This window comes from Barbatula barbatula (assembly GCF_947034865.1).
Source record: "Barbatula barbatula genome assembly, chromosome: 9".
NCBI classification, from domain to species: Eukaryota; Metazoa; Chordata; class Actinopteri; order Cypriniformes; family Nemacheilidae; genus Barbatula; species Barbatula barbatula.
In genome coordinates, this window is record NC_136772.1 from 19499864 (window position 1) to 19518589 (window position 18726).

General features: G+C 39.9%; 1 protein-coding gene across 1 annotated transcript; it reads right to left on the reverse strand.

The window, feature by feature from the left end:
* Positions 1 to 80: 80 nt before the first annotated feature.
* Positions 81 to 11114, reverse strand: cfap91 (cilia and flagella associated protein 91). Its single transcript, XM_079464961.1, has 17 exons — positions 10909 to 11114; positions 10742 to 10818; positions 10155 to 10312; positions 9884 to 9961; positions 9715 to 9771; positions 9181 to 9365; positions 8092 to 8269; positions 5986 to 6143; positions 5359 to 5520; positions 4448 to 4581; positions 4250 to 4363; positions 3636 to 3707; positions 3388 to 3534; positions 2383 to 2604; positions 2152 to 2300; positions 1437 to 1528; positions 81 to 567 (listed from the first exon to the last, which is right to left on the reverse strand). The coding sequence occupies exons 1-17, from the start codon at positions 10994 to 10996 to the stop codon at positions 314 to 316; spliced, it is 2325 nt and encodes a 774-aa protein (XP_079321087.1). The 5' UTR covers positions 10997 to 11114; the 3' UTR covers positions 81 to 313.
* Between the last annotated feature and the right edge of the window lie 7612 nt (positions 11115 to 18726).

The window sequence follows — 18726 nt, forward strand, 5'->3', positions numbered from 1 at the left end:
AGGTTTTCCCCTTGCCTTGATGTATTTTGTATCACATTGCCGGTGTCTTGTGGATATGATTGCTGAGTCTTCGAGCAGTTCATGACTGTAGTGTTTATTAACACATTTTAACCAAACATTTTAACCATATGTGATAAAGCACCACACGTAAATCAACTAAATGCTGATTTTATTGGGTAACCATTAACCTCTGTCTTTGGACTCAACAGCTGGTACACAGTTCATTAGAGTTTGAATATAAATATATGAGTATACTGTAAAAAAATCAACAATGAAAATTGGCCTCTTCTACTGTTGCTCTTAAATTTTTTAATTATTCTTTACTATGAGTGTCTGTTGTTGAAGCACTGGTCACATTTTTTATTGATGGTTCGGTGTCTCTCGGAGTCACAGCTGTGGGAACAGTGTCCTCTAAATGGTTGAGTATTTCATTGAGGACTGATGAGGAGGCTCTTTCCGGGGGAGACAGGGGGTGAGGAGAACGGGTTAAGGAGAACTCAGAAGATCCAGGACTGCCATCGATGATGGATCGAGCCGCATGCAGATGTCGTCTTTGGCTCTGGTGCACTGTAATGTATTTTTAGAGTGTTTGGTAAATGCTGTTGAATCTCAAAATACGTATGTTATGTTGTTTCACAAGTACCTGTGCTAGTACATTATGATCAGAATACAAAAAAGAAAGCAATTCAGGCATGCAGTAGAGTTTGTGACAATGAACAACAATTTGCATGTAAAGTGAAAATGGTTAAATGTCTATGTCAAAAAGTATTTATTTCCTCATACCTGCCTAATGCTAAGATTCTTATGAGTGAATTAAATAACTGTCAACTGTTACATGTGTTCATACGTTATAATGTAAATACAGTTGGATATTTTGACGAACGATATTGGAAATGTTTATTATGCTTTGTTCACACGGCACACAATTCATTTATTAAAAATGTAGGCTGTATTTAGGAAATAGTAGAATAATTTCTTCTTTTTCAAAGCCACAGAGCCGTGAAAGACAATTTGAGCACATAATGCATCTGTGGTGACAGGGTCTTTATTTCACTAAGGAATAAGGAGAGCAGCTTAAAAACAGAACACGTCAAAATAGCAAAGACTACTTTGTGAAAAACCTTTTCACTGTGATTAATCGATGCAAAAATCTCCTTTTTATTTCTTGTCCATTTTGGAGCTTAACGGTAGGCCTATAGTTCATCCAGAAATGAAAATTCTGTCATGAATTATCCACTCTAATTGTCACAGTTCCCTCTGTTTCTCCCCTTGTTTCCCCACTCGGACTTCATTCCCCACGATGCTCCCTTCATTGTATAGAACATGCAGCATGAACATACAGTATAATGCAACCCCCTTCATTCACCGAAGATGCCACTTCTATTCTTTAAAAAAATACTGGGTTTGTTAAGATGTTCTGTGATTGAATAATTCACCTCTCTCTCTGACAGACATCTTCTGGACCTCAGGAATAAGGAACCTGTAGACTAGCTCTGCCACAAACTCTTCAGACTGCTGGCTGTTCCGTCTGCACATACACAAACACCAAGAAAGACAAAACAATTGACAGATTAGACTAGAATTATTCCGTTTATGAAGAAGGAAATGCTCTGAAACAGTAAATACTTTAGTATCTCTATAAATTGATCATTTAATTTGTATAGATTTTTAAAATATTTCTATTATTTTGCTGACACTCAGTGGTGCTTTATTGGGCAGGGAAATTTGTGATAATGTACAGGCGTTGTATTGAATCCACCAAACCGGACATTGTCAGATTTGTTTTGCTTTGAAGAAGGACGGTTTTGAGCACAGAGCACAATAGGAGGAAATCATGCTGCAGACATTTTTAGCATCTCTTTGTAGATTTTAGATCCTTTTTAATGTGGAAGTGAGTCATGTTTTATAGCCCATGCCTATTTTACAGTATTTTAGAATTTAGCGTTTAGCTCTGTATTTCACAGACCTTCTTCACTAAACATTCAATAATGTCGAGTACCAATAGCAGGTTATAACAACTGTTCAGTCCCTTTTTCTTATTGCCTCTTATTCAGATGTCATTGGAATCTCACAAGTAAAACTAATAATAACTGTATAACTGGATGTCATTACAATAAAGTTTGACTAATTTCAACACGGTTAGATACATACGTCTCTTCCATGGCATAAGTGATGTTGTTAAGCTCCTCTGCCATATGATGAATCTCCTCTCTCGCCTGGGCATCAGCTGTCAGATTAATAGAGTTCAGGATGACATCCTCCAGGTACATGTCTAATGTATTTTGATGTATCTTGACCACCTGAAAAATAATGTTTTATGTACAACAAAACTTTTCAAATAGTAAAGTTTTGTGGCACTATTTATAAGTACTTTAAATGGACCTGTTTAAATATCTCGTCCTCTTCTCTGCGTCTCCTCTCTTCTATCTGCCGCTTTCCACTCTCCTCAGCCTCACGAATACGTCGATCTCTTTCTGCCAACAGGGTGAAGGCATGGATTCGTCTTTCCTCCTGCAGCCGGACCAGCTCTTTAGACAGAAAGTCCAACATGTCCACTATAACTCCCCCAGATACGCCAGCAATATAGGACTCAATCTCAGATACCTGACAGGAGGAGGAAAACATATGTAAATTGATATTTATATTTTGAATCAAATTTTTACCCCACCACATTTCCATTCTATTTCAATTGTGTGCATGTTTTTATATAAATGTTTTTGACCAAAGAGTACAGCGAGGGCGCCAATTTATATGACTATTTTAATATAATATATGATACACTTTGCGATCTCTTATGCTTGTAGCATAATTTTACTTGATTACATAGTATTTTCTTCTGTATTATCCAAGCTTTTAGTGTTCTTGGAAACCATAATAGCTTCCCTGTGTGTGCACATGGCAAATAAATATCTGAATTGAATGAGATGAATACATTTGTCAACTTAGGACATGACCGCCACAACCACAAGCCCTGAATGCCCAAAATCCATATGACACAAAGGTAATGGATGTCCTCAGAAGGCTTGGAATAGAGCCCATTGAAAGAACAGAGATCAAAGAGGCGGAACGAATACTTTTATGTTATTTTTAATCATTTGTACTGTGCCACTTTATTAATATGAAAATGTGCAGTAAGGATTTTCTTTGAAAATTGGTCTTGGAAGAAACCAGAAACAGAAACCAGAATAGAGGAAGTCATTTAAGTATGAAAGAAATAATTATTCTGTGAAAGTCGGAGATGAGTTACTATTGTAAAATCAGTGTTGTTGGCATTATGTAAAGAAGGTACAAAGACTCGAACCCTATTTATATGAAATAGATATCTAAATGAAGTTTTATCAGATGTTAATAAGTAGGTGTTTAGTGCTATACGTCTATACGTCTTACCCTATCAGACTGGTTGTCTCTCTCTCTCTGCAAAGCAAGTGTGACCTGTTTTTCCACCTCTTTCTTTTTCTGGCCCTCCCTCTGGAGTGCATGGGTGCTGCGTAGTTCTTGGATCAGTTCCAACCGTTTCTCCTTCCCCTCGAACATCTGACAACCATCACAATTATCTATTCACGTCAACAACCATAAGAGCTATCAGATAAATACGCCCCGCCCACTGAGTCTATCTGTAATGACGCTCATATTACCTGAATCTGGGTGGAACGCCCTCTGAGCGACTTCTGCAGGAAGATGATGGCCAGTTCCCTTTCCTCATCTCCCTGTTATGAACAAAAACATGAATGACAACATTCTAGAATCTGTTTTGTGTTCCACAATCTCTACCGTCTTCCTCCATGCAGTCGTTCTCAAACTTTTCAGGACAATAATTGTACCAAAACATCCATGCACCTTTCTATGAACTACTTTATATCATATTTTTAAATACAGTATATTAAAGGGATAGTTCACCCAAGTTTGGGCGTAAAGCTTCTTGTCTGTCTAGATGTGCAGGACTTAGATATAGGTAGATTTTCATTAGGTTTTAGGCATTGCATTAGGTTGGTTTTATTTAAAATTACTTAAAGTGCATTCAAGCTGTAGGTTTTGTCAATAAATACATTCCTAGGGAATAGATCCCGTTACTTTTAAGCTGCTTAGGGCCATTCTCTACCAATCTGAGAGGAACATCAATTATTTCTTAAGTTCTATGGATATTCACTGCTTTGGACAATCACATAATTTTATATTTACAGACTGCACAAACTCCTAGAAGACCTACTAAAAGGGCCTGAACAATCTACATAGGGAACGTGGGCTGTACCTCAGGGGGTCCATCCACCACAGGGGTTGGGGGCCGCGGAACAGGCCTTTCACTCTTGAAGAGGAACCGCAAAGGCTTCTTTTCCTCCACAAACACCTTTTTCTCTTTCAGAGCCTAGTGGGATAGGAGAGCTCAGGGTGAAAATCTGACACCTTCCACATTCTGATTAAGTGTGAAAGGCACCGAGCTATTCATTACTTTATGAGTCAACATGAGCTCCTGTTCTCTGCGGGCTGAGCGTGAGATGAAGCCTTTAGTCACTTTAGGTTTAGGCACTTTGATTTGAGGCTCTGTGACAGATGAGGGTAGACCTGTCTCTAGTTCTACAAGACCTAATGAAAGAGACAGATAAGACAGACAGAGATTCACATTTTTGCTTTAGCCAGATCCAGCCATGATAATTAAATAAGAGTATAACACAAATATAGATGTAGTTTATATTTAATAATACCCATTTTTCCAGAATAAACTAGACGATTACAGCATTATGGATGTGACATTTTCAGGCAAATCTTGAAAAATATAATTCTCAAAGAATGTATTTATTGTCTATATATTGAAGCATCTGAACCCATGATGATAGTTTTCTATTCTAAAAAAGGGAAATAATTTATGTGTTATAGTTGTTACTGTGAACAATGTGCAAACCAGAAGCAATAATACTCAATAAATGCTGAAGGGATGGCTCTTCATACAACATAAAATATTTATTTACATTCACATTTACATATGGGGAATATGGACCATTATGGATGTGACTATTTACCTGAGTATAAAAAACTATACTTCAAAAATGCTTTAAAACTTTACTAAATAGAGACCAAATATTGACTTATTATTATGGTGAAAATCTTTGGTAAAATCTTTGCATTTCAAATTTGTGAAATTTGATTTACAATGTGCGTTTTTTGGGGCAGTTTTGGGGTTTAAATTACAAGATATACTAAAAGAAGATAATCTGTAAATCAAGCCTTAAAATAATTTATTTTCTGCTATTCTTGAACGATGGGAGGATTAAAAATAAATTTTGCACGTCAGTAAATTTGCATGTAAAATAAATTGCATATTGAATTGAAAAAACAAATCTGCTGATGCAATGCATAACAAACCTTGGTATGTGCTGAGAAAGTGACTCGTGACCACATTGTGGTTGGAATTTTGGTCAGGGAACTTGCCAATCAAAGACCCATAATCTGAGTAATCCTTTATAATATCACGTCTCTCCAGCTTTCCCTCCACATTCCTTCTCTTTGCCAGCAGCTTCCGCATAGCTGTAAGATACAAGACACTGAATAAAACTAATGACGTTTAGTTAATTATACCAAGATAATTACAACTATGACATTCATAGGCTGAATCAACTAAAAGTGTTGTGTCAATCAACTAAAAAGCACCAAACACTGTGGTGCTATCAAAACATTTCTGTTTTTGTTTCAGGCTTAACCAAAGTATTAGATTCGGATGCGACTGTTTGTATAGTGATTGAGGAAAAGCTGTGAACTGTAAACTTAACCATAATTCATCAAAATGTTAGTACAAAATAAAATGTAAACACAAATATCCCAATTGCCTTGCATTCTTCGTGTAATCTTGTGATTTGGTGAAACATTTGTATTAAACACTTTTTAAACACTTGCTATTAAACATTAAACAAAAATAGTATAATAAATTGTCACTGAGCCCTTTGTATCAGCAGGGTACACTTATAATGAAAGTATATTTGACATTGATCTCACAAACTACGTAGTCCTCGTGTAGCTTTTTAAGCCGTGCATCCTTCTCTTTCTGAAGCTGAGAGAAGCTTATATCCAATCGATCTTTCATGACACAGTCCTGCTTCTCCTCTCTCTGTCGGAGGAGTTGCTTCAGCAGGGTCAAACGCACCTCCTGCAGCCTGAAACAATACATATACAGTATAACAAGTTAACAACACTGAGCAAATTATTTTTATAAACAAAGCACAGATGGTCTCTATTAGAATGTTTTTAAGTAGTTGTTACATTTTAATAATTAAAATCACACATGAAAATTGTCATCACTTACATCAGAATTTTTTAAGAATAATGAAGACTGAAATACAAAAAGAATGACAAAATACTGTAGATGGCACAAGATAATTAATGTCACATTCAATATGAAATAATATTACTATTATAAAAAGGTTGTATTTGGTAATAATTAGTGCTATTAATAATTAGCATTTACTAACATGAACTAAAAAGGATTAGTATAGTTTTTCAGAGTGTATTAGTGTTTGTTTGTAAGTTAATATCAGGAGTTACCTATGTTAGTTCATGATGTATTAACAAATGCTAACGTTTACAACTTTTGATTTTACAAATGTATTAAATGCTGAAATGAAAGTGTGCTAAGAAATGCTGTAGAAGTGTTGTTCATTGTTAGTTCATGTTAGCTAATGCATTAATTAAGTACAACCTTGTTGTAAAGTGTTACCAAAACTTTGACGGTGATTAAAAAAAATAGAAATCCTGTTAAAAATACAGGGGTGGTTCTAAGGTGATCCAGGGCTTAGCCCACAGACATTCATATATATGTAAGAATACACATTCTGCATCTAAAAAAAGCGTGGAAACGTGTGCCCACCGCTTTCTTGTGTTTTAAAGGTGCCAAAGAATGAATTGATACTTTATGTTTAATAGAAGGTATAGGGCTTTATTAAGTGCAAAACTGTTCCAGAACTGGTTTGACATGTCCATTTACAATGCTAGGAATTGTCCCTAGAATAAAAAGTTCTGTTATTACCTTATTTGGTGTCAGGACTCTGTCCTTCCTCTCGTGAGTTTTCTAGCTCCTGTGTCATGCCACACAGTTTCCCTCTGTCCTTTGTTGGTGCATTGTCTTGAATTTACTGTTATATACTTACTGTTTATTGTACTTCGTGTTTTGGATCGTGTGTTTTGGATTACCCTTGTTCCGGATTTCAAAGTTTGTGGACTTATTATTTTGTTTTCCTAAGGACTTTGTTTTCATTTTGTCCCCCTCATGGGAAGTGTTTTTTTGCAAGTTTTGTTCATGTTTTCCCCCTCGTGGGTTTGTTTATTTAATAAAGGTTTGTTTTTAAAACCTACGTCTGCCTGCATCTGGGCTCTGTCCTCATCATTCCTGACAGAATGCACCAACCACTGTTGAACCCAGCAGCTCGCATAACAGCCTGCCTAGATGACATCTCAGCTTGGATGAAAGAGCATCACCTGCAGCTGAACCCGGCCAAGACAGAACTACTCGAGTTTCCGGCACACCCCACGGGCAACACGATCTCACCATCCACCTTGGCAATTCCAGTATCACTCCCTCCGAATCAGCCAGGAACCCCGGAGTCATATTTGATGAACAGCTGTCCTTCAATGATCACATTGCAAAGACAACGCGATCATGCCGATATGACATTGGCAAGGTTAGACCCTACCTCACTGAACATGCGGTACAACTCCTTGTCCAGGCCCTGGTAATCTCAAGGTAATCTCAAACTCTCCTTGCTTCATATAACCACTTCAGCTGGTTCAAAACGCAGCAGCACGCCTCTTCTTCCAACAGCCCAAAAGGGCTCATGTGACACCCCTTTTCATCTCTCTCCACTGGCTACCAGTTGAAGCCCGTATCAGATTCAAGTCACTGATGTTTGCATACAGGACTATCACTGGATCTCTCCTTCACAACTCTTTCCTGGTGGAACATTCTTTCCAATGTGGTCCGGTCAACCACATCTCTCACAACCTTCAAAAAATTACTTCAAACACACCTCTTCGGCGAATACACTACATACACTAAATGTCAAAATGTTTTAAATTTGTTGGTAAACCACTGTTGTAAGTTGTGCTCACTTCTCTATCTCGTGCTCTCTGAAGGCCCACTCCTTTCGTTCCATGTCCTCCATCATCCTTCTCCTCTTCTCCAGCCGAGTGAGGTCGTCCAGTGGGGGAAGAGTTTTCTCCCATGCTCTCTTCATTCTTGCCCTCTCAATCATCTCCACTTCTGCCAGTCCTGAAGGCAACCCACAACCTAAACACAACCACATATGTTTCATTTGTATTACACATATTTTTTTGTACTTTGCACTTTTTTTGCTTAAATTCCCTTCATAATTAAAGTATATGTTAAAATGTTTATCCCTCTTTTACACATTTACATACTGGAGGTTCAATTAATCCTGACTGTTGTCAATTCTAAAACAAGTTTTATGTACAACAAAAATGTAATTGAAATTGGATAATGTTTTGGAAATAAATTTGTACTTTAAATGTACTTTTAAAAAAATACAAAATATCACAATACACAACTGTATTGTGCAATGTAAATTGACATGTTTATCCAGTAGCTAGCTACATGAATAGCAACATATTCCATTTAATGGAACATTTGAAGGTATCTTATCTAGGGACATGGGGTATTTTCCTGCTTCAGTGAGGGAACAGGTATGTTTAACTGAGCTGTATGCTTGCAATGCTAGCTGAGCATTTGCATCTACATTGTGGATTGCTGGCCTTGGGCACACAACATACACTATGCAAATTAACAAAAACACAAATCTAGCAGCCAACCCTGAATTTAGAAACAGTTGCATTCAAAAATGTGTTCAATTGCAGGATTCTATAGCTATTTGAAATATAACAAGAAAAAGGTGAGAAATTAGTAAGCGATGAGAACTTTCACATTCCCTGATCTTAATTTTTTATATTTAAACCTAAATAATTGAACAATCTGTCAATCACTTGATATAGATTTCAGCAATATTGTAATGGTTAAACTAGACCACTAGCCCCTCTCAATGGGACAAAATCTTGACTCTTGACACAGTGTACAATATATTCTGATAAAACATGTTTTGATTGACACTTTATGAACCATATCCCCCCTTAGTGAGGACAAACATTGAGGACACTCATGTCTAAGATAAATGTGACTGTATTTACTCCATGTGAGCGTGGCTAGGGTGAGCAGCTCAGGAGGGGCTGTCCCAGGACGAAGCACATAGTCTGGAGTGTAGGGGTCTGTTTGCGTCTCGCTTTCCCGGTAGTCAGTCTGAACTCCCACGCTTCTCCCAAAAGGTGTGGGCAGCCGATTTTCATCACCATCGGGTGAAGAGAGGAGGCTAGACCTGTAAGCAAGACAGGTGATATGTGTACTTGTGTAGAATGAAAAAGTAATAGAGCAACTGACTTATGGAACTTTTATTGTTTTACAGTGCAAACACAAATATCAATTGTACTGTCTGAACAGATTACATTTATTAATTTGGCAGACGCTTTTATCCAAAGCGACTTACAAGCAGTTTTTTTACAGTGGCACATTACTGCAGAGCAATCAGGGGTAAGGCACTGAGATTCGAAACGGCACCCTTCTGATCACAAGCCCATCGCTCTAACCACTAGGCCACAGCTGACCCTTTAAATTTTACAATAAATAGCACAGCGTACTCCGTACTGTAGCTGAGACTCTTGACTTACTTTGGCAAAGCAAAAACAACGTCAGGTGGAATCTGCTGTGCAAAGGGAATCAGTGGACTGAGAAAAACACAGTGAGAGAATAGCATTAATATGTAACATGTTTATAAGCATTCAGAATAATTGATTCCTTATTTCATAATCTGTGAAGACCTGTAAATGTGCTTCTTACCGTTTGAAAAACTTCCAGCGGTCCGCACCTGTCACGTCATCAGCCTTCTGTCTATGTATGTGAGCCCCCGACATGACCCTTACACACACACAAACGATATAAAGATGTATTCATTAACCTAATATATGACTAAAGCATGCATACATTGCAGATTAAAATATCCAAAAATGAATCCTCAAACAACACAAAAGAAATAAAAAAGAAAAACAACTCAGGAGAGTCAACAATGCTTGCAAACAATGGCCCTAAACCATGAAAACCTATAAAATACCCTGTCAGTTGCTGCAGGGTCTGCCTCCTCTGCTCAGCATAGCCCCTCCATCGACGATCGATGAACGCAGGCACGGGGTCAGTCGATTCAAGACGTAATGTATAGCAAGGATGATGTGGAAGATTACTAAACATAGAGTCAAACTCTGGGACCTTACGCTAAATTGATAAAAAAAAACAAAAAACCTTTAACTGAAAATTATGATTAAATGGTACATGTCTGGTACATCTTTTACATGGTTGCTTTGGATTCTCCAAATATATGAAATACCACTACTCATAATTTTTTTAGACATAGCATGGTTGCTATAAGTCCAATTCCTGGGGCTAGTGCACAGACCTAAAATATATTCCTTAACATTTTATCTTGGGTTTATGATGATTTGAAAATGTATGATTTTTTCTGATTGAAATGATGATTTATTTTTATTTAAAAAACTCCAGTGGGCAAAACTATATTTTACAACTTCTGAATTGTATACAGGTGTGTAGGACTTTATTCAAAAGGAACATGTAGGACATCAACATTACAAAATATTCTATTATAATCTGTCCTAATGCCTCATCTGTGAGGATCCTTTATTTTACCACTCGATCCAGAGACGTGTGAGCTTTGAGGTTTTCCCTGGCGTGATCCACCTCACCTGACAAAGTATATACCGGATCTAGAAAAAGACAAGGACCCAAATTTTAATACATTTGTTTAAATGTAGCCTCTTCTATATGCATGATTACAGTTCTAATTCGTAACTCACCATATAAATGATCGTATACCCTCTGTTGTCTGTAGACCCTGTTGCTCTCATTTTTCTTGAGAGATGTGTGCGTCACGGAGATGCTCATATCTATTTGCAGATTGTCCTTATTTTATATTAAGGTGAATTACTTATGACTACAAGAGGCAAGCAGACAGCACCGCTAACAAAACACAGGCTGAAGTGTTACTATGGAGATTGCAAACATCCGATCACGTCACTACCGCAATAAGTCCTCAAGGGGGCGGTCGACTCAAGCCCATAATATTTTCAAAAGTTACATATATCCAAAATAAAAATTAATCGGTAAAACTACTTTATATACGATTATGTAGAAATTATTAGAGGCTAATACTAGCATTTTACAGCCTAAAAGTAGGCTAAATTGATATCCTTAAAAAGTGCCCAACGTGTTGTTAGGGTAACGTTAATGTGTGACGTTGCATTTGTTTTATATAAAAATGTGTTTCCTTCTGTCTCGTTTTGTTTTTTTCTGGCAACATATAGCCAACAGGTGGCACTGACACTTCAGGTAAACTTGAATAGGCGACGGATTTTGACAGTTAGAAAAGACTATATGAATATAGCCTATATGAATTAGTATTTTTAATATATAAGCCATTTCACTCAATTGTTATAACAACATATATCGTTTCAAAGTAGTTGCAAAATGGGCCTAATGTGTTTGACAAACGGTAAGGAAAAGATAGACAAGCAGATACTCGTTTAAATAAAGTCACGTTTGCTCTTTATAGTAAAGCATGTCCAACGCGAAGTGGTGATCTTGTTCATCATGAGGGCTTTTCTTTTCGGTTATAATTTTTTTACATCTATATTAGAAGGTTTGTCACTGCTGTCATCTGCTATTCCTTGCTTATTTTAATGTCAGCATAGGACGTGAGCAATATTTGAGCATAAACCGAAGCTCCCATTTTTTGTCGCCAGGGGTCGCCAATTGATTCCAAACTCTTCCTTTGTACTACACAACATTTTAATCGACTGTATTGCTTACTTAAACAAATAACATGCCTACATTTTTTGTAAACTTAATTTATATGCATTTATTGTAAAATTACTGCATTTCGGTGTCAATCCGTGTTAATTTTGAGCATGATACGTGTACTATCACTTTAAAAGAGTCCGTGCTGTATACAGCAAAAAAAGACTCGACCCGTAAACGATCGCGTTCACCCGGTGGGCCGCTGTCGATTGGGGGCGGTAGCGGTCGCTTTGGCCGTTTACACGAATGCACGCAACACGAATGCTAACGAAACTAGTATGAGTAGGCCTATGTGCAGCCCCGGATTGGCTAATCGGGAGCACTGGAAGAATTCCCGGTGGGCCGGTCAGTTTTTTTGGCCGCGAGGGCCGGTATTGTCATGGCACGGTTGAAATGTGGCTTTCCCTAGGCTGCCTTCACTCACAGCAGCCCTAATCTTTTTATTTATTATTTTATCGCAGCCCCACTCTTTTTTATTTCATATTTTTTCGCAGCCCCACTCAGAGCGCAGCCTGCAGGTTAATGGTGACGTGATTATCTTTTGACTCCCTGGCCCCGCCCCCGACAGCGCCACTGCAAGTTGCTCAAAATAAAAAACCGTCAGAAATAAAAATGGATGACAGAAAGCGCAAAGGCGGCGCTGAAAGAAGAAAGCTCTGGAAACTGACGCGGCCAAATGTTCTAAGCCGACCACATTTTTTCTCAAAACAAATGAAGACGACGAGACGGCCGGTAAACTAACGTTAAGGTATTTAGGAATAGGAGCACTGCAAGATGCTAGCGGCCGTGCAAAACAAAGTTGTCTGCAAACCATCGTTCACGTATCAAACTTTTTCTTGTTGTTAGAGCGCCCGTCCCCCATTCGGACCGACGTCGGTTTCAAAGCCCGCGCAGAGCGGGGCGAGTGGCACCGGCTACACAATGAATCCGGGATAGATAAAGTTGCAGAGACCAGTGCTCTGCTCAGGCGTTAATTAATGTTTTAGGGTTGTTCATGTTTCCTTGAAGCTACACTTATGCAGAGAAGAAAGAGACGAAACAATCATTAGAAATCATTGTGAAAGAAAAGTCAGATAACAGTCCAATAGTTTTATTATTTAACTAATGTTCTCATATTTGTAAAAAAATATTTGAAGTTGTAAAGCAGACGTTTCATTAAAATAAATTATAGTGTCATTAGACTACACCAGTCATCCACAACCGCGGTGACCCCCAAAGACGCGGCGCATAGAGACCAGCAAACACGTGATTATTTAACAACACTAGTGCAGACACGCGGAGCAGGTAAATGGACAGTAAACTGTTTGCTATGTGTCCAGTGGCGGTTCTACATTGCACCCCGGGCGAGACCACCTTTGAGCGGCAAAAAAAAACTAAACCGCGCAAGAGTGCAAATGAGGACTGGCCTGTGAAAATAAAATAAAAGGAACAATTGGAGCAGCGCCCGAGATTAAGAGTGAGTGAACACAGTTAAAATATGGATCAGATATTTTCGCTGACACCTCCGGGAAGTTTCAATTTCGACGAGCCCAGTTCATGGCCACAGTGGATGCGCCGCTTTGAACGATTCAGAGTAGCATCGGGCCTTGCAGAAAAACCCTCCGCCTACCAGGTAAACTCTCTTCTTTATTTTATGGGGGTGAAAAGTGACGATATATTAAATACTTTACCCCTAAGTGAGGAAGAGAAAAAGAGTTATGAAGAAGTCAAAAAGGCTTTGAGTGAGCACTTTATCGGCAGACATAACGTCATTTTCGAGAGAGCAAAATTCAACAGCAGATTTCAACAGCCTGGCGAATCAGCAGAGAGTTTTATAACGGACGTGTATAAGCTCGCGGAACACTGCAGATATGGCGATCTCCATGAGGAAATGATCAGAGACCGTATTGTAGTGGGCATAAGAGATGCAAAGCTTTCCGAAAGACTGCAACTAGATCCAAATTTGACATTGGATAAAACGATACTTCAAGTCAGACAAAATGAGGAAATAAAACGTCAGCAGCCAATAATAAGACGAGAAAAGTCTGAAGTGAAAGATGTGAACGTTGATGCAGTCGTGACAAAGAGAACATCTAAAGCAAGGATGACATCGCAGAAAGCAGAGGGGACAGCTCAGAGAACGCACAGTTTTTATGATGCAGCTCATAAAATAAGACAGATGGATTCATGCAAGAGATGCAGGAAAAGTCCACAGCACCCATGGAAAGCCTGTCCAGCCAGAGAGTCGGAATGTAGAAAATATAGAAAGAAGAGACATTTTGCTGCTGTATGTCGGTCAATTCAAAGACTTGAAGCAATAGTTGACAGTTCATTTGAGTCTGCTTTCTTGGGAACAATCCAGACCCAAAAACAAGAGAATATGTGGCAACAGAAAATCCTGGTGAATAAAGAACCAATCATCTTTAAAATAGATACTGGTGCAGCAGTCACAGCGATTCCAGCATTTATGTATTCAGCTGAAAAGCAAGGGAAACTCAAAGATCCTAAAAAGACGATCTTGGGACCTAACAGTACTCCTTTGAAAGTGATGGGTACGTTCAGCGCATGCCTGCAGAAAAACAAAAGGACAATCTGGCAAGATATATATGTTGTAGCAGATTTAGTAATGCCGCTGCTTGGACTGCCTGCAATCCAAAGCTTACAGTTACTGCAACAGGTAGCCAACATACATGAAACTGGAGAACAGTATAAGGCAATGTTCCCCAAAGTTTTCTCGGGACTCAGAAAATTAGAGGGCAGCTACAAAATCAAATTGTCGGAAGGAGCCGCCCCGTATGCACTATCAGCCCCACGACGAATACCACTGCCGCTCGTGGAGAAAGTAAAACTGGAGCTCCAAAGAATGGAAGAAATGGGAGTCATTCGACGGATCGAAGAGCCTACTCCCAGGGGCGCGGGAATGGTTGTCGTGCCAAAACCGAATGGCAATATCAGGATTTGCGTCGATCTCACAAGGTTGAATGAGAATGTGTGCAGAGAAAGACACATACTGCCAGCCGTGGATGAGACTTTAGCGCAGCTAGAGGGAGCAGCTGTGTTCTCGAAATTAGATGCCACATCTGGGTTCTGGCAAATACCCTTACACGAAGACTCAGAGCCACTAACAACATTCATTACACCCTTTGGGAGATACTGCTTCCGGCGTCTTCCTTTTGGGATATCTTCAGCCCCAGAACATTTCCAGCTCAGAATCTCACAGATCATTTCAGGAACGACTGGAGCTCTTTGCCATGCGGACGATGTCCTGGTGTTTGGAAAAGAAAAAGAAAGAACACAATGAGAGACTGTGTGAGGTGCTGAAGAAGTTTGAAGAAGCAGGACTGACGCTGAATGATAAGTGTGTCTTTGCTGTTGATAGAGTGAAGTTCCTAGGCCATATAATAAGCGCTCAAGGGATCGAAGCAGACCAGGACAAGATTAAAGCCATTCTCAACATGCCTGAGCCACAGAATGTGGAAGGATTGAGACGTTTCATGGGAATGGTTAACTATGTCGGGAAGTTTTCACCTCATCTGCCGACTCTCACAAAGCCACTGAGAGACCTGTTAAGGAATGACAGCACCTGGACATGGGATGCACAGCAGAAAGAAGCATTTGCTAAAGTTAAGACAGAACTCAGCTCACCGGCTATACTGGCACAGTATAGTCCGAACAACGAGACTGTAGTTTCAGCCGATGCTTCATCCTATGGTCTTGGCGGGGTGCTTATGCAGAAACAAGAAAACGGTGAGTGGAGGCCTGTTGTATATATCTCAAGAAGTCTAACACCCACGGAGACACGATATGCACAAATCGAAAAAGAAGCTCTTGCGACAACATGGGCATGTGAGCGACTTGGATTGGAATTTACGGTGCATACCGACCACAAACCCCTAATATTAATGCTGGGCAACAGACCAATTGATGATTTACCTCCAAGGATTCTTCGGTTCAGACTGAGGCTGCTCAGATATAAGTACAACATCATTTATGTCCCAGGAAAACAACTGGTCACTGCAGATGCGTTGTCACGAGCGCCATCAGGACCCGAAAAATCAACAGAAAGCGAAACGTTGGAGGATGAGTGCAGAGTATTTGTGGATCTCGTAGTTCAACAAATCCCTGCAACAAAAAAAAAACTGAAACAGATTCAGGAAATGCAGAATGACGATCTAACTTGCCAACAACTAAAACGGTATACACAAAAAGGCTGGCCAGAACATCAGAAAACAGTGTCGGAACATATCATGCCATACTGGTCTCATAGAACAGACATCCATATAGCGAATGGCATTCTACTGAAACGAGAACGGATTCTGATTCCAAAACCCATGCAGAGAGAGATGCTTGAAAGACTTCATCATGGTCATCAAGGAATGACTGTCATGACACTGGAAAACAAGAAAGTTCGGAGACGCAAATGCGGGGAAAACAAGAGATCTTTATTAAATTAACAGTCCCATTATTCCACTTGGAAGCACCAGCCTTGAGAGACGACCACGTAAGCCAGTGGAGAACGGGCTTGATTCCCCGGGACTTACGGGGAAGCTGAGACAAAACCTCCGAAGATCGGGGTCCGAGATCTCGATACCACGAGAGTCCGCGGGGAGTGGTCTCAACCCAACGGTCTCTCGGGAGAAGCGATAGACGACCCAGTACGGGAGAGGTAGTTCTTGTGGAGAGGAAGCTCGGCGGGCAGAGCTTAGACCCGCCGGCCGGTGCCAAACGAGAGCAGAGAACCACCAGGTGGAAGGATGCAGACAGGGTGAGATGAACAGAGGTCCGAGACGCCAGCAAGAACTGATGGGCAAAAAATTAAATAATAAAAGCAAAGAGAACAAAAGAACGAGGACTGAGAGAACTTTAAACTATCCAGATCAATGAACTAACTAAACTAAGACTGGGACAGGAACTAGGAACTAGGAGCTAGAAACTAGAAACTAGACACTATAACCTTAACTATGACTATGACAATGACTAAGATAACAAGACAAGAGAGTCAGGAATGAGCGCAACCACACACAACGATCTGACAAAGAACAAGAGGACAAGAGGGACTAAATAGAGGGGAACTAAACAGCGGGGAACAAGCTACAGGTGGGAATTAATTAGCAGTAATTAATGGGGACGAGCTACAGGGGAGTGAGTGATTAAGTGATAGAAACCCGGTGAGGGGAAAGCCTGACGGAAGACACGGAAGGCGGGGCAATAGACAACAACAACACAGGACACACAACAAAGACAAGGCTAGAATCACAACAATGACGAAGTGCATTGCAAGAGCACAGCAATCTATATGGTGGCCAGGTGTTATAAGAGACATAAGAGAGTTGGTGGAGAGATGCGACATCTGCTGTAAGCATTCACAGCAGAAGACAGAGCAATTAATGCCAACACCCCTACCAGCGAGACCCTGGCAACGAGTCGCAGCTGATATCTTTCAATGGGACGGAGGCCATTATCTGGTGGTGGTTGACTATTTCTCGAGATACATTGAGGTTGCAAACTTGCCAAAACTCATAACAGCAACAACGGTGGAGAGGCTGAAGGTCATCTTTGCCAGGTTTGGAATCCCTGCCACATTGGTGACAGATAATGGTCCACAGTTTGCATCTTGTGAGTTTGCAGAGTTTTCTCAAAACTATGACTTTGAACAAATCACAAGCAGTCCACGATATCCACAGAGCAACGGAGAGGCAGAGCGAGCGGTGCGTACAGTAAAACAAATGCTGATAAAGAACCAAGACCCTCAGAGAGCTCTTTTGGCCTACAGATCGACTCCATTAGCTCATGGGATCTCACCTGCAGAACTCCTGATGGGGAGGAGAATAAGGTCAACAGTCCCAGTTCCACCTACATCTTTCACGCCAAGGTGGCCGGACCTGAAAGTGTTCAGAAGAAAAGATAGCTTGTTAAAAGAGAAACAACAAGAATCATTCAGATCTAGACACAGAGCGAAAAATCTACCAGTCATCATTCCTGGACAGAAAGTGTGGATCAGGACATCGAAGACCACTGGAACGGTCCAGGCAGAAGCATCAACGCCCAGATCATATCAGGTAGAAACTGAGATGGGAACACTGAGAAGGAATAGAGCTCATCTTACAGTTCTTCCAGAACCAGCTCAACAAGGTGTCAACGGTACAGTGACAAGGTCGGGTAGGATTTCTCGTCCACCAGAAAGAATGGATTTATAATCTGAATTAGCATAGGATGACCTGCTGTCAAGAAAAGGGCAGAATAATCCCTTCAGTAGAGTCAGGAATAGCCAGGCAGTCTACCCTGGTTTCCAGTTTAGGAAATAAAATTGAAAGTTATGTTATTGATATGTTGTTGCGATGTTTGTTCCCTGAGAAAAGAAAATGTGCAACTATAAGTATACGGAATGATAATAAGTGATATTGAGACTAAAAGGGGGGGATGTAGTGTAACCAACGAGACACTAGAGGGCACTCCCGTGCAGTAGGGTATATAAGGATGTATAGGGAGGAAATGGAATAAAGGATTGTTCATGTTACTGGGCTGTGTGCGTGTCTTGATGTTTCACCTCAGAGTTAAAGATATAACCATCTGTTACAAAAATAATATTTCTCAATTGCTCAAATCGACAATCAACAGATTTCCCCCGCCCCCCAACACTGTCACTCAGGAAACGGCCATATTCGTTTTGTTTTACTTAATTTTTATTAGCCATTTCACACAATTCTGAAAAACAAAAATGTGCAGGAACTATAGGCCTGTATTTATTACATTATGAATAAAATGTGCGTTATTTGGAAGAAAGTCGAGGTGGTGTGTGACTGACTTTAGCCCACTAATTGAATTCGCGTCATGGGAGG

Excerpts from the sequence above, each read along its gene's own strand:
- cfap91 (XM_079464961.1), bottom strand. The coding sequence starts at position 10,996 with ATGAGCATCTCCGTGACGCACACATCTCTCAAGAAAAATGAGAGCAAC. Across the intron at positions 9,962-10,154 it reads ACCCTGCAGCAACTGACAGG|GGTCATGTCGGGGGCTCACA; the intron begins GTATTTTATAGG and ends TGTGTGTGTAAG. Across the intron at positions 6,144-8,091 it reads AGAGAGCACGAGATAGAGAA|GCTGCAGGAGGTGCGTTTGA; the intron begins GTGAGCACAACT and ends GTATTGTTTCAG.